This window comes from Felis catus, chromosome C1 (assembly GCF_018350175.1).
Source record: "Felis catus isolate Fca126 chromosome C1, F.catus_Fca126_mat1.0, whole genome shotgun sequence".
Taxonomy (NCBI): domain Eukaryota; kingdom Metazoa; phylum Chordata; class Mammalia; order Carnivora; family Felidae; genus Felis; species Felis catus.
This window is the reverse complement of record NC_058375.1, coordinates 93393166-93408660: the sequence shown is the minus strand read 5'-3', so window position 1 is coordinate 93408660 and position 15495 is coordinate 93393166. Positions and strand designations below refer to the sequence as shown.

General features: G+C 44.8%; 1 protein-coding gene across 3 annotated transcripts; it reads left to right on the top strand.

The window, feature by feature from the left end:
* The first annotated feature begins 3561 nt into the window (after positions 1–3561).
* GNAT2 (G protein subunit alpha transducin 2) lies at positions 3562–14173 on the top strand. 3 transcript variants are annotated; one of them, XM_003990410.5, is made up of 8 exons: positions 3562–4183; positions 5871–5913; positions 6201–6342; positions 7062–7219; positions 9390–9518; positions 9750–9879; positions 11558–11711; positions 12723–14173. In XM_003990410.5, exons 1-8 carry the CDS (start codon positions 4066–4068, stop codon positions 12911–12913), a joined length of 1065 nt encoding a protein of 354 aa, XP_003990459.1. In that variant the 5' UTR covers positions 3562–4065; the 3' UTR covers positions 12914–14173. The 3 variants fall into 3 exon arrangements, with proteins under 3 accessions (XP_003990459.1, XP_044889199.1, XP_019693136.1); XM_045033264.1 differs by having other exon boundaries at positions 4078–4183; positions 5871–6342; XM_019837577.2 differs by lacking the exon at positions 3562–4183 and having other exon boundaries at positions 5171–6342.
* Positions 14174–15495: the final 1322 nt, after the last annotated feature.

Below are 15495 nucleotides of genomic sequence, written 5' to 3'. Positions count from 1 at the left end.
AGTGAAGGAGTGAGTCATCCTCTTTGGCCTCCAGCTTCTTTCATGTTGGGGCCATAATGTTGTCTTTGAGCCTCTGAGATCTTCCCTAGCTCTAAATACAGCTCCCTCCCTCCTACTCTATTCACCAGATGGTTCCTTAAATGGCCCTCCCTGAACCCCAGGCCCCCACTCAAGTATGCTCCTTAATTCTCTGAAGAAGGCTTCTCTTAGCCCCTGGCCCACAGCTCACTTGTGATGTCAGCCTCCCCACTAGGCCAGACCACTCTGCAGACACCGGACTCTGGAGAGAACACCTCCAGCCTCACAAAGATCCTTGGCCAGAACAGTTTCCCAAAGCATCCCCTACGCTTAGATCCTTCTGGAACCAAGCTACTCGGTTCTGGTTTCTCAGCTTGTCCAAGCAACCTGTCCCCCAGCATTGTTTACAACTCCATACAGCTGCATCCACCCATACTAGTTTGTAAGTATTCAAATGGCTCTAGCCATGCCCTGTCATTCCAGGCCCTCACTGGCTAGCCCCAATGCCCCTTTGTTGTCCTCTCCCAGCCCTCCTCTCCACGCACCTTTCCCTGCACCTTTCCCTCTCCTGCCCCACCAGTCACATCTCATTTCCCAGTCTTCCCAGAGCACACGTTGCACCTCGGGCCTCCATGCATTCTCTCATGCTTTCTTTCCTCTCCCCAAAATGCCTTACCTCCGTTTCTATTGTTGTTCTGCTTCTCTGTTGCAAGTCTGTTCATTTTAGTTGCTCCCTCCTTTCTTCTACAGAATTTTTCAGTCTGACAGTTAAATGTGTTTCTAATGGTCTTTCCTACCAGGGGTGGAGGGTAGGTTTTAAACAGCTTTGAATTCTCCAGCACTAGCACAGTGTTCCTTCAATTCAGCTGCTTCTCTGTGAATTTACCCCTCTTCCTTTGGACTGGAAGGTCCTGAGGGCAATTCTTCATTCATGACCTCCCTACTCCAGCTGAGACAAGGCTTTCTCCACAATCCCCATCACTGAGGGTAAGACAGATCCTGAGGTCTCCCCTTAGCTCAGGAAACAGGACCAAATTCGTTGGGAAATGGTGAGTCTTGCTTCCCTCAAAATGATTGGTTATCAGGCTGTGAGTAGGACTCCTGAGCTCTAGCTGATTTTGATGCTAATTTGTTTATTAATGTGAGGATCATATTTCTGTGTTTCTAAATGGGAATAGCACGTACATGCTTTTCCTACTCCACCAGGTCACTGAACCCAAATGCGATAATAAAGTAGAACAGTCACAGTTTCGAAAGGCATCAGAGCTGAAGACGGGAGGCAGGAGGTCACTGGCATCAGGATGGGTCAGCACAATTAGAGGCCAGGCAAGGGTCAGGAGCTCTCTTACTCAGCTTAGTAGTCGGAATGGGAGCCCAGCAAACTACAAAACAAGTAGGAGCAGCACAGAAGTTTGCAGAGGTGGTAGCTGAAAAAGGAACAAGCTCGAACATTTTCTCCATGCGTCAAACAAGTTAGTGGTTCCTTTAACATTGCAAGTGCTACTGTTTTCGAGCTCATGCATGTTGCCTGTTTCCTCCAAGTGTTCTTTCACTGGCTGCTTATGTGGGGGTCGTGGGAAGAAGGATCACTTGATTTGTCTGCTCATTAAACTATAGGACCTTGAACAGGTTACTTACCTCTCAAGTCTCAGTTCTCTGGTCTGTAAACTGGGGACAGAGCACTTACCTTGAAGTTAGTGTGAGAATGAACTGATAGGAGCCACATTAACTCGGCCAGCACAGTGGCTGGCAGTCCCCTGCTCTGAACACAACAGACTTCAGCACAGCTCTGGCCTGGGTGTAGGTTACCAATATTGTGGGTAGGTTAGGGCTGGGCTGGGGAGGTATAATTACTGAAACCTTATAGCCAAGATTCCAAGACAATCACAATTTCAAAGACACTCTCCTGTTTTAAGTCAAGAAGCACTTGCCAATTTTTGATTGGGAAAACATGATCACTAGGGAAGGCACCGTGGCGGCTACCTATTTCTCCATCAGCCCTGAGAGTCTGGGCTCCAGGCCCAGGGCTTCTCAGCCAGATGCTCAGATATGCAGCTGAAAGGTGGTGGAAGGAAGAAGGAGCTCAGCAATGGCTCAGGGTACCTGGTAGGTGGGAGGCCCAGGGGCTCCCTCCCAGCTTCTCAGTCCAAATGCACAGGCCACTACAGTGCAGTTCCACTCTAAAAGGGAAGAACACGTTAAGCCCTTCAAGCTCAGGTTAAGTCCTCAACTCCTTGGCTGCGCATTAGAATCACCTGGGGAAATTTGGAAATCTCCACACCTAGACTGTATTCCAGACCAATTAGATCAGTATTATTTTTTAAAGCTCTCTGGGTAAATTCCAAAGTACAACAAAAGTTGAGAACCACTCTTCTGGATCAGGTTTTTCCAAACTTGCCAGATGATGATAATCACTTGTATTAGTTTAAAAGAGTTTCTCAGGATCTGGAATTAGCACTATTGCCGGAACTTAATGATTCTAAAGCACACCCCTTTATAAAAACATATAGGATATTTTAACATCTTTGAAATCTGAGTGATCTTCCAATCAGTGAGACCTAAGATTTGATAACACACAGAAACAAGCATCTCAGGTGATCCTCATGATTAGGCAGGTTTGAGGAAAAAACAATTCCCTAGTACCTCCTAGGGCAGCACTTCCCGAACTTTAACATGCTTAGAGTCACCTGCGATCCAGTTAAAACGCAGGCTCTAAATCAGATCTAGGTTAAAGCCTGAGATCCTGCACTTCCAAGAAGCTCCCAGGTGATCTAGGCTGGGCCTTGCACCACATTTTGGGTAGCAAAATCCCGAAGTACTGAGGAGGCTCCACCAGCAACCCACTTAATTAAACGGAAATAACTGGCACAGAGAAATATGACCGATGGAGAGAGTCTTCCATAGGTCCAAAAGAGAACTCCTGGGTTCCTCTCTGGCATTTCTTCCCAGGAAGGGGCAGCTGGAATGAGGGCCAGAGGGAGGGCTGCCCCAACCTTTGCAAAGCCAGAGGCTAGAGTCCAATTTCCCAAGGAAGCAGTTTCCTGTATGAGGCAGCACAAACTCCCACTCTAAACAGCAAAGTTCACTCACCAAGTGAGGGTAGGCCTCAGGTGGCTTTACAGAGTTGGAGGCCCGCTCTCTCTGTGTATACTTTTTCTTTCATTCATTCACCAAACTTTTACTGAGGGTCTGCTAATAAACCACACGGTCTAAAGGGCTCACATATGAATCAGATTTGGTCCCTGACCTCCAGCGGAAGGAATTCAGCCTGGGAGAAACCCATTCATAAAGCAAAGTACAGTATGAAGGGATAAGTGCTATAAAGAAGCACATAGAGAGATTACCCAACATAGCAGAACAATGCTAATAACTTCCTGGTGCAGCAGCCACTGGAGGAGCTGGAGGAAACATTTCTAATTTTTCCAGGAAGGGCACCACCCTAAACAAGATTTCCTTGCCAGGACCAGCCTGGTATGATGGAGAGGGTGCTTTGATGCCTTGAAGCCCTTGAAAACAAGACTCTAAAATCTGGAGCCTCAGGACAGGCAGAGCTTCCTACGTTTACACATCTAATCTCTAGAGCTAAAATGCAAGTGAATCCAAGAAAGAAAGAGACTTTTAGGAGATCAGCCCCTCAAAAGGATGGGACAGCTGTGATCTCATTCCAGAAAGCTCCAGTACCCGCATTCTGTCCTCCTGTGTCAAAATCCAGCCATTTTCTTAGTTACAGAAACACATGTCTTTGCCCTTTGTCATACTGAGCTCTTAATTGGCTTGACCCATCACATTGCTAGATAAAAAGGCTACAATCCCTAGACTAAGTAGGTCTCCAGCTGGGGTAGAAAGTCTCACCCAAGACAGGCAGGGGACGAGAACCTAGAGCCTGCTCCCTCACCAAGCCCCTTATCGACCAGCTTTTGAGGAGGACTACAAAACTGATACTCGATCCCAATTTACTTTTTCCTTATCTTCCATCTCACAGATAGGAAACCCTAGAGAAGAAGCTTAAGGGCCAGAAGAAGCAGCGGAGAAGGAGATAGCAGAAAGATGGGGAGTGGAGCCAGTGCTGAGGACAAAGAACTGGCCAAGAGGTCCAAGGAGCTAGAAAAGAAGCTGCAGGAGGATGCTGACAAGGAAGCCAAGACCGTCAAACTGCTACTGCTGGGTGAGCGAGATGGGAGGATGAGCCAGAGAAGAAGGTACTGCTCCTTCCTGCTTATCCTGAATGGTAGATGGGTTCTAGCCCACCCCACGGGGAGGACGGATGGCCGGTCATTTTCCTCTCCCCATCTGGTCTCAGGCTAAGGGATCAGGGCTCCAGGGCTGAGCATAGCCACCCCAAGGAGCTGCAGAATACCAAAGCTACCTTGGAATAGTTCTGCTCTTCCTTGAACCAGGAAGTGTGCAAGGGCTGGGAGAGACCCATCCATCTCCAAATCTAACCAAAGCCCACACCTCACAGCTTGGTAAATGCCGTGAACCCTGGGCTTAGAGTTACCTGATCTGCAGTCAGAAAGCTCTGAGTCAGTGGACTCAGAAGTCCTGCCATAGCATCAGTGCCATGTAGTCCCAGGCGCAGGCCCACTGGTTCTTGCCACATAAATGGGTTCCTTCTCCTTGCCTCCAGTAAACATTCTGTATACATTTTATAACTAGGGAGCCAGCCCTGAGGGAGGAGGAATGTCTACGGCAGTCCTTTGCTGGCTTTCTGTTCAGTAGCTGCCTTGAAAGCCCCTTCCAGATGGGAGGTTCATCAACTTGATGAGCCCTAAGCAGATCACAGGTCTGTGCTGAAAAACAACAAGCACCTTCTTCTGTTGGTCAGAGAGATTGGTCACAGCTGCAAACAGAACCTCTTGGTTCAATAAAGAGTTTGGGACACCTGGTTTAGGAAAAAAAAACCCAACAGTAGTACAGAGATAGGCTAGCTGGGGGGGTCTTTGCAGCAGCAGATTAGCTGGCTGGGCTGTTTCCAAGCCCATGAGGAGCCTGTGAACTGGAGCCCCAGGCGGTGGCACCTCCTTTTGCCCAGCCAATCTGTGAGCATACCACTGTAAGCTGGACTCAGACTCCAAGAAGCCCAAAAGCTACAGAAGGGGAAAGAGATAGCAAGGCCACTGAGAGATCTTTTAAGCCTAAGCAGCTTTCTTCTACATTCAGGATAAGCAGCTTAAAGGGAACCAGCATAGACTAAATGGGAGGGAGGTTAGGGCATCAGGGCAGTGCAAACTGGGGGAGAGAGTTGAAGGGTATGTGGAGGGAGAGCAGAGTGTAAATGAGAGGATAGTAGGGCATTTTAGCCAATAAGGGAAAAAGCAAGATGATGAAAAAAACTGTTTCAGTGAAGTTATCCAGCTCTCTGCAATCCTGCTCCAAGATCACTCTCCTGAGTAAAACTGGGCAGAGGAGAAACGTGTTAAAGGAATTCCCTGACTCTATCAGTGGTTCTCAACGAGATTTTGCCACCACCCTCACCCCTCACCAGGACGCTCGGGAATGTCTGGAGACATTCTTAGTTGTCACAACTGGAAGAGAAGAGTGCTACTGGCCTCTAGTGAGTAGAGGCCAGGAATGCCACTGAACACCATACAATGCACAGGACAGCCTCCCACAAAAAAAATAATTGTCCAGCCCAAAATGTCAACAGTGCAGAGGCTGAGAAACTCTGCTCTAAATCCAGACTGAATGGCCTGAGCTCAAGGCTGACAGAAATTGAGGGCAGCAATCATCCCTACAGGTTGTCTCCTAACAAGACTCCCAAGCAAGCCCTGGCTTAGACTTCTCACAAGCCATCTACTGGAGGGTTGGGGAGAATTGGTGGAAACCTGAAGCATAAGCATTTCTCCCTGCAGGTGCTGGGGAGTCAGGAAAGAGCACTATCGTCAAACAGATGAAGTGAGTAAGAACAAAGCCCCCCGAGGACTGAGGTAGGGTGATGAAGTCAGTAGAGCCAGTAGAGACATGGAAGGTGAAGGGCTCTTCATCCTGAAGGCACCCAGATGTAAAGGATATAAAGAACCTGATTCCCAATGCCCCTCATCTGCATGCCCTTTTCCCCTCACCCTCCACTTTGGGACAGCCATAGGAATAGATTGTGTTCTTATGACCCTTTCAATCCTTCCAGATCCCCAATCCCTTAGGGCTGGTTACTCAGGTCCAACTATGGGCCGGGTGTCTTGCAGGATCATTCATCAGGATGGCTATTCACCAGAAGAGTGTCTGGAGTACAAGGCCATCATCTACGGGAATATGCTGCAGTCCATCTTGGCTATCATCCAGGCCATGTCCACACTGGGTATTGACTATGCTGAACCAAGCTGTGCGGTATGTGGTTAACAGCAATGCGGTTAAGGTTGGAAGGAAAGGCTAATGATCAGAAAACAGGCAGCTGACAAGCTATGAGGAAATATGGGTCAGAAAAGAGTTTCGTAGAACTAAGTCCTGCCTACTGAGCTTCCAGTCTTTTTACTTCAGTCTTGGAGAAGTGTGCAATCCCTACCTTTATAATACATTACCAAAACCTGTTCTCAGCTTCCTCTGCCTTTTTCTTTTACCTTACCATCTAACATGCTCCCCTGGGCTCCTTGCCTGGCTATGGAACTTTTACAAGCTAAATCCCTAGTTCTGGCATTTGTCTTTTCCTAGCTTTGGATCATTGAAAGAACAAAGGTGATGGTTGTCTACCATCTGACCTATGTCATGGTCAATCTGGTCTTTAAACTTCCAACCTCCCTGCGAGCAGAGGGCCCACATTTTGTGGCGGTACTCTTTTGAACTAAGGATGGGAGACAGAAACACCACAGAGGAAGCCCCTGGAACCTATTTTCCCCTAGACATCCTAGGACTAGAGAAATTGCCACCCTCTACATCTCAGAAGCACACTCAAAATTAATCCATATGTTTTCTTAACATCTTCACTGGCTGCAATCTCCATCTTAGGCTTTAGTAGCAATGCAAAATGCTTTCTTTTCAGTAGTATTCCCAGGAGCCTCCTGGAAAGCCATTACTCCTGTGTAGTTCTCAGCCAGGTTTCTGCCTTACAGGATACTGGGCGACAGCTCAACAACCTGGCTGACTCCACTGAGGAGGGCACCATGCCTCCCGAGCTGGTTGAGGTCATCAGGAAGTTGTGGAAGGATGGTGGGGTGCAAGCCTGCTTCGAGAGAGCTGCAGAGTACCAGCTCAATGACTCAGCATCTTAGTAAGACTCTGACTGGGGAAGGGGTGGGATTAGCTATAAACAACCTTCTAGGAGAAATCACAAGCAGACTAAAATTTCAGGCATGAAAGCTGGAGTCACAAAGGACTGAATTCAGCGTGGATACCTGTTGTGTTAGGCTTAAGCAGTGTTTTACTATGCTTTGAACTTAATGCCTTTAGAGAGGGACACAGACATAGTTGTCACCACTGTGTTGCTTCAATCTGGCTCACTGAAGCCTATAGAGCTGAAGACCCCCAAATTAATAACAAATGTGCCCTGCTTAGTAGCCCTCAGACTGCTGTCCTCTTAAATTCATGCACATAGTCTCTCCTTTCAGAACCACAAACACAAAGACAGACCTGCAGTTCTGCCACATGCCCTCCCAGGAAACAGGTGATTAACGATGGCCTTTTCAGGATGGAATATTCTAGCTGGTAACCTAGGTGTATTTACTTAGGCCACCAACCAGAAACGAATGCCTCCTTCACACATAGCATTTTATATCAGGGTGCCAGGGCATGAGACACAGAAACTTCCAGGGCAAACCAAAGGAAGTAGGTCAGGGATTTAAAAGAACCAACTTTGCAAAGCTGATTCCAAAAAGATAAGGTACAGAGAGTTTATCAAGCCTACCTCAAACAGCATGGTTTCATAGATGGGCATGAGCTCTGTAGTCAGACCTGGATTTAATCCCTCTTCTGTCATCTAATTTTGTAACACAGTTATCATTTACCATCCACAGAGCACTTACTCACTAAGGCCCAGGCATTGCTGGGTGTGTGAGGTGCACCATCTCGTTTGATTATTCGAGGTAGATAGTACTTTTTATTAGTCTGATGAAAAACTGAGGTTCAGAGAAGTTAACTAACTTGCCCAAAGTCACATAGTTAAATGGCAGAGATTAAAGTTGACTCCAGATCTATTTGACCGCAAAGTTGAATGCTTTTTACAATATACCACAGTGCCTCTTGACCTTCGACAAATTATTCAACTCTTCTGAAATTAACCTTCATCTGTAAAATGGGACATGAAACTTGAAGGTGTATGAGGTTAAATGAGAATTTAAATGTGAAAATACTGGCATATACTACACACTTGTTAATTTTCCTTCCCTTCTTCTCTGTCATCCCACTTCACATCTGCATTCCTCTTGTCTTTAAAAAAAAAAGTTTTTTTCATGATAACTGTCAAACACATATGAAAGTAGGATAATACAGTGAATCACCTGATTTCAACTGTTACCAGCTCATGACCACTCTTGTTCCATTTTATCTCCATCTCCCACTGGATTATTTTGAAGAAAGTCCCAAATATCCTATTATTACATACTAAAAATTTCACTATGTATCTCTCAAAAAAAAAAAAAAAAAAAGAGAGAGAGGCTCTTTTTAAAAAAAGAAATCACAACATAACCACCACACCTAAATATTTAATAATTCCTTGATGTCATCAAATATCCAAGCCAGTGCTCATTTAAGTTTCCCCAGTTATCTCAACTGTTTGCCCCTCAACTTGATTCAGGATATAAACAAGGTCCATGTATTAAACCGATTCACGTCTCTTATGTCTCTGAAGTCTCTTTTAGTCTACTCCTGCTTCTTGTTAAACTTATTTTTATTTTAAAGAGAGCGTGAGTGGGGGAGGGGGAGGAAAAGGGAAAGTGGGGGAGGAGAAGAGAGAAGCGGGGGGAGAGAGAGAATGAATGAATGAATCTCAAGCAGGCTCCACGCTCAGCACAGAGCGCGACACAGAGCTTGATCCCACGACCCTGGGATCATGACCTGAGCCAAAATCAAGAGTCGGAAGCTCAATCAACTGAGCCACCCAGGAGCCCCTACTCCTGCTTCTTGTTGGAACTTTTGACACTCATTTAAACCACCAAATCTTACTGAAGGATCTAGAAAACTTTGTAGCCAGGCAAAACTTAAGGAAAAGTTATCTGATTTGACTTAAATGTGACAGAACCCCTGCCACAACTGGGCATGCCTCTCAGCCCACACTCCCTTTTGTAAGGACACATGAGGGTTTGAAGGAAAGAACCCTAGATTTAACAATATGTACTCTAGTCCTGATTTCATCACCAAGTTAGTTATATAACTTTGGATAGGACCTTTACCTTTCTTGGCCCTGGCTGTGTAAAGTTTAATCCATTCCAATCTCTTTTCTCTAGCTACCTGAACCAATTAGACCGGATTACAGCCCCCGACTACCTCCCTAATGAGCAAGATGTGCTACGGTCCAGAGTCAAAACCACAGGCATCATTGAGACCAAGTTTTCCGTCAAAGACTTGAACTTCAGGTGAGTACACAGCTCTCTGGGGGGCATCACAGATACACACATGGTTCCCTGGGGTCACCTCAGATACCAAAAAAGGGGATTGGGGATGCCTCTTGGCCTTCACTAAAGCCCAATCTGAATAACTATCCTATTTGTCCCTCTTTCCTCCCCATTTCCCATCTCACTGCCGACTGGCCCCAAAGTGGCCACCCCTCTGTAAACACCAAGTACATGTGCTGCTTCTTCCCTCAGGATGTTTGACGTGGGAGGGCAACGATCAGAGAGAAAGAAGTGGATCCACTGCTTTGAGGGAGTCACCTGCATCATTTTCTGTGCGGCCCTCAGTGCCTATGATATGGTGCTAGTGGAAGATGACGAAGTGGTAAGTGGCCCTTACAGTAAGCAGCTTTCATAGACAGTCCCCCTGTGACCCTTCCTCTAAGCTTTGTGTCACCAATTCTTCAGCTTGGGTGATTTCAGCTAACATTGACAGTCTAGCAGTCCTCTGGCACACAAATCAATGCCTCAGTAAATAATTCTAGAAAAACTTCCCATTTTGCAGGTTCCAGGTTAGCACTTTGGAGCTCTAGATTTACTGGAGGTGAGCTTGGTCTCAAATTAGACATCCAAGAATCACCTGGATATCACACAGCTCACAAGAGGAACAGAGTATTAAAGGGACAAGGGATCACAACTGGGCAAAGCGCAGGGGTTACACTTAGGACTCTTCCAGGCCACCTATGGAAATAAAGGATAGGAGATGAAAATGATAGAGCAGAAAAACAATGTATGATGTGCATCTTTGTGCAACAGAAGGGTTGGACTACTAACCTCACTTGGAAGCCTAAATATGTACTGTCAACAGGACTAAGGGGAGACCTGCAGACCAGGTTTCTCACATGCCACTTAAATTGGCAGGTGGAAGACTACCTGAGGGGTGAGTCTCTTGAGCCTGCAGAATTTAACAAGATAGGAGCTCTGTAGACCAAGCGTCAGCCCGCCCAGTCTTGGAGTCTGAGAGAATATCAAGGCATGGAACATGCTGATGGAGGCCCATAGCTTATTGATAGGAGACAAAGCTCCTATACTCCCATCCCTGTCTCAGTTGTTCTCCCTTCTCCTTAGTAGTTCAAGTTCACATTAGAGCACTATGAATATCCTCTAGCCAAAATGTCTTATGGGATCATTCATTTTTCAAGATCTCTTCCACCTTTAACCCTGAAGTCTATGAAGTCTTACGGGGTTCTACAGGAGCATTAGCAATGACAAAAGGCCACAAAAAGTAGATTTGTTTTCTTTCTTCATTGGGTGAAAAGATTGAGCCCAAGTCAGATAATAGCATACTTGAAATCCTAAAGGCCCTGCTCCCTAAAAACAGGCTGGTCTGGGGCACTTGGCAACATCTAGACTCTGCAGATATATAGCACCACTTCTCACCTGCTCAGAGTGGCAATCAGAGGAGGAAATAAGGCAGAAGGGCTTGTGGTATGGTGCTGAGAAATTCTCTAGTCCTCACCATTTGACAATGGGGCAATAATTCCTATTATGTTCCTGCCCACACAGAGACCCAGGACTCTGTAACAGAAGCTTATCAGAATCATCCTGAAAAGAAAAATTATCATGGGGATGCAAATGGGCACATGACAACTCAGGCCTAGTTTCCACTCTGTATAAGCAGCACTTACGGAGTCAAAATCCTTCGCAGTGCCCTGGCTGCCAAAGATTGACCTAACATTTATTGTACACCTATATGCCAGCCACTATCATAGACACTCATACATGATCTCATTGAACTTCCGTAACAACCCTATGAGACAGGGAAACTAAAACTCAGAAAAGTTCAGGGATTTCCCCCAAGTCACACAGCTAGGACAGAAAAAGGATGAGAAAGGCAGCTAGATTTCTTTGGCCCTATCCCACCACACTAAAAAGAGATAAGCTATTCCCCAACTTTCCTCTTACATTTGGAGCACTAGTCTCTCCAAGGGGAACAAGAACAGGAAGTAGACAATAGCCCATAAGCTCAGTCTGATATCTCTGATGGTGTCTCCTCTTATTAGAATCGCATGCATGAATCATTACACCTCTTCAACAGCATATGTAACCACAAGTTCTTTGCGGCTACTTCCATTGTCCTCTTTCTCAACAAGAAGGACCTCTTTGAGGAAAAAATCAAGAAAGTCCATCTCAGCATTTGTTTTCCAGACTATGATGGTAAGTGTCAAGGGATGGAGATAATGGTAATGCTTTCTTGGTAATGACTGGTGTTTGCCTCATTTCCTATACCAAGAAGACCTAAAGGAACCTGTCTTTAAGGGGTACTAAGTGTGAAACTCCTTTGCTTTGCCAGGCTGATGATCCCTTATCCCTTAAAAATTTTTTTTAATGTTTATTTATTTTTGAGAGAGAGAAAGAGAGAGAGAGAGAGACAGCATGAGTGGGGGAGGGTCAGAGAGTGACACAGAACTCAAAGCAGGCTCCAGGCTGTCAGCACAGAGCCGAACATGGGGCCTGAACTCACAAACCATGAGATCATGACCTGAGCTGAAGTCAGACACGTAACCGACTGAGCCACCCAGGTGCCCCCTCCCTCCCCCGCCATATCCCCTTAATACTCAGTTCCTCTTATGCGCTTTGTGATATCCAAGTGATACTTGGATGTCTGATCTGAGAAACTTGGGTATTCAGTCGTAAGTTTAAAATCAAATGTCCCTGGAACAGAATAGACAGGATGCAGGAGAGCCACAGACTATTTAAATGATACCTCCCAGAAATCAAGGGCAGAGACAAAGAGATCCCTCTCCTCAATTCTGTTGCTCAACTCAAGTGATAAACACTGGAGTACAATAGAGAAGAGGACCCTCCCCTTAAAAATATGTTCCCAACTGCAGCTGTCCAACACATTTCAAGGATCGAGTGGGTCACCTAAAAAGTAAGTGAGCAGGGATGCCTGAGTGGCTCAGTTGGTTCAGGGTCTGACTCCTGATTTTGGCTCAGGTCATGATCTCGTGGTTCGTGGGATCAAACCATGCATTAGTGTGGAGGCTGCTTGAGATTCTCTCTTTCCTCTCTCTGCCCTTCCCCCAACTTGTATGCAAGCACACCATGTGCACCTGCACTCTCCCTCTCTCAAAATATATAAATTTTAACATTAAAAAAAAAAAAGTCAGCAGCTAAAAAGGGTTAATTTATCCCATTTCTTCACTATTTTTTCTGGGAAACCAGGGAACAACTCTTTTGAAGATGCAGGGAATTACATCAAGAGTCAGTTCCTTGACCTCAACATGCGAAAAGATGTCAAAGAAATCTACAGTCACATGACCTGTGCTACAGACACACAGAATGTCAAATTTGTATTTGATGCAGTTACAGATATTATCATCAAAGAAAATCTCAAGGACTGTGGGCTGTTCTAATCCTCATCACTCCTCAAGTATACATTCCACAACCAGGCTTGGAATCTGGTTCATTTCAAGCAGAAAAATCATAGATCAATATACCATGGCATGAAGAGTGAATCCATTCTCCCTTGGAGACAGACTCTACATGATCACAACTGTGTCCCATATATTCTTTTCAAAGTGGGGTAGCTAGTGCAGTTTAAAGAATACAAACCCAAGAGTCAGAAGACCCAGGTGCCAGTACTGGTTCTGCAATTTACTACAAAGTATAAATATTTCATTTCTCTGAGCCTTGAGTCCCTCATCTACAAAATGAAGGTAACTTTTCTACTACTTCACAGGGTTATTCTTAATGATCACAAACATAACTGAAGGGAAGGAACATAAAAGCTGTGTGGTCAGAGTCACAGAAAGAAATCCTATGTAAAAGCAGCCATTTATGAAATTCAAGACCAAGTTTTTAGATGAACTATCCCAAGCACAACAGCAACTTTCCCTACTGTCTGGAAAAAATTGAAAAATAAAAAATGAGATCTCAGTAAACCTTACCACCATTTTTTACTAACAGACCCTATGTGCCTTAGCTCAGAGATCTGGATCACTGAATAGAAGATGTAAGTTTGTTAGTTTCTAAGGCACATGTCTAAAAATGATAATCTTTATTAAGCAGACTCTCTCTCTGCCCCCCAACTACTGTAAAAACTGAGTTTCCTTTATCTCTGTAAGTAACTGTCTCAGGTGCACAAGACACTTTCTGAATAAATTTAGAAGACTTCAACACACTCCCACTTGGAGTATTAATGATTTTTATTGCTACTACTTCTCGATCACAGAATTTAGAGTAACTGAGCAAACCTAGAATTCTCATTTCAACTGCTACATGTTTCAGAACAAAAAAAAAGCAGCTGATCTTGCTTTGGGCATTGAAAATCTTTGCAGTTGGATCCATGTGATGCCTGGCTGAAAACAACATCTCCCGATACAGGACAACAAGTAAATTATTTCTTTGAACTCCTTTGAGGGGAAACGAAGCTTGCATTTATCTTGACAGGAGGTGGTGAAGTCAAGTACAGATTTAGCATCTACAACTACTAGTGAGGAAAGCTCCTGGCGTCCAAGATTTAGTATATAAAAGAAAGTGTCAATTAAAATGAAAATCTGTTCCTTGCCAGAAACACATATTCACACTTAGGCTGTTACTAGCAATATTGATACTAGAGAGCCATATGAGCTTGAAATACACTGAAGAATAAATTTGCAGCTGTTAAAATTGGACTCATTTAATCGTCTTTTTGATTCCATGAAAAGAAGTCAACTTGGGAGAAGTACCAGAGAAATAAGGGAAAGTACTCTGACTATTGCCAATTATAAAACTTTACCACATAAAAAAACCTGGGCAAGACTTCATGCATCCAAGAGCTCTGTTCAGGGACTGTTTCTAAATGGCATATTCCAACTATCACTAACCTGTTTTGCTTTAACTCCATATACAGGGGTTACGAGCCTTTTTTTGCATGATGGATCCCTCCAACAGTCTGATGAAACCTATAGACCTCTTCTCAGGATATTTAAAAATGCATAAAATTATAAGGGAAACCAACATACTAGGAATAAATTCTACCTTTGGAGCCCTGAAGTCCCAGGTTAAGAATCCTCACTCCGGCTAAGATCCTGTCTATTCAGGCCCCAAATCTAATTTATCTCACTTATCTGATCTTCAGATAGGGTAGCCCAACTTCCCCACAAATTGTATCAGATTGTTTACTTCTTTTATTATCTTCTCCTTGCTCTTTGACTCTAAGCAGGACTTGGTTAGAGGCCAAACTATAAAAGCCTACCCTAGGCTTCTTGGTTATGGATGTTCATATACAACCGGCCCTATAGTCCAAGCATGAAAATAGCCAATGGGCCTGGTCTTCTGGTACTCTACTCATTCTGCTGTCTTTGTCTTCTTTTGCTTCCTTTTAAATTTACACTATATTGGGGCGCCTGGGTGGCGCAGTCGGTTAAGCGTCCGACTTCAGCCAGGTCACGATCTCGCGGTCCGTGAGTTCGAGCCCCGCATCGGGCTCTGGGCTGATGGCTCAGAGCCTGGAGCCTGTTTCCGATTCTGTGTCTCCCTCTCTCTCTGCCCCTCCCCCGTTCATGCTCTGTCTCTCTCTGTCCCAAAAATAAATAAACGTTGAAAAAAAAATTTTTCTAAATAAATTTACACTATAATGTTGAATTTTATCATCAGAAATTCTTTCTTGTAACAAGGTAGGTCAGAAACAATTCGACCTGATTTTCATGAACTGCAATCTTAATTCTTAAAATGGTAAAGCTAGAAGGAAGTTTAAAATAGTCCAGGCCCATCACTAGTAATTTATAGATAAGAAACTGAGGCCCAGGGAGAAGGAGTGTCTTCATCAAGATCAAACTGCTAGGAAGTAGCAGAACTAGAACTCCAAAATAGGTCTCCTGAATCCCAAGCCAGCGTTCTATATATGTACCATGCTACTGGAAGCCCACCATACACCACACTATTCAGTCAATCTTCTCATTTCCCTAAGCTCCTCCCACTCCCAAATTCTTGGTTATTTTTAAATTATGCCATC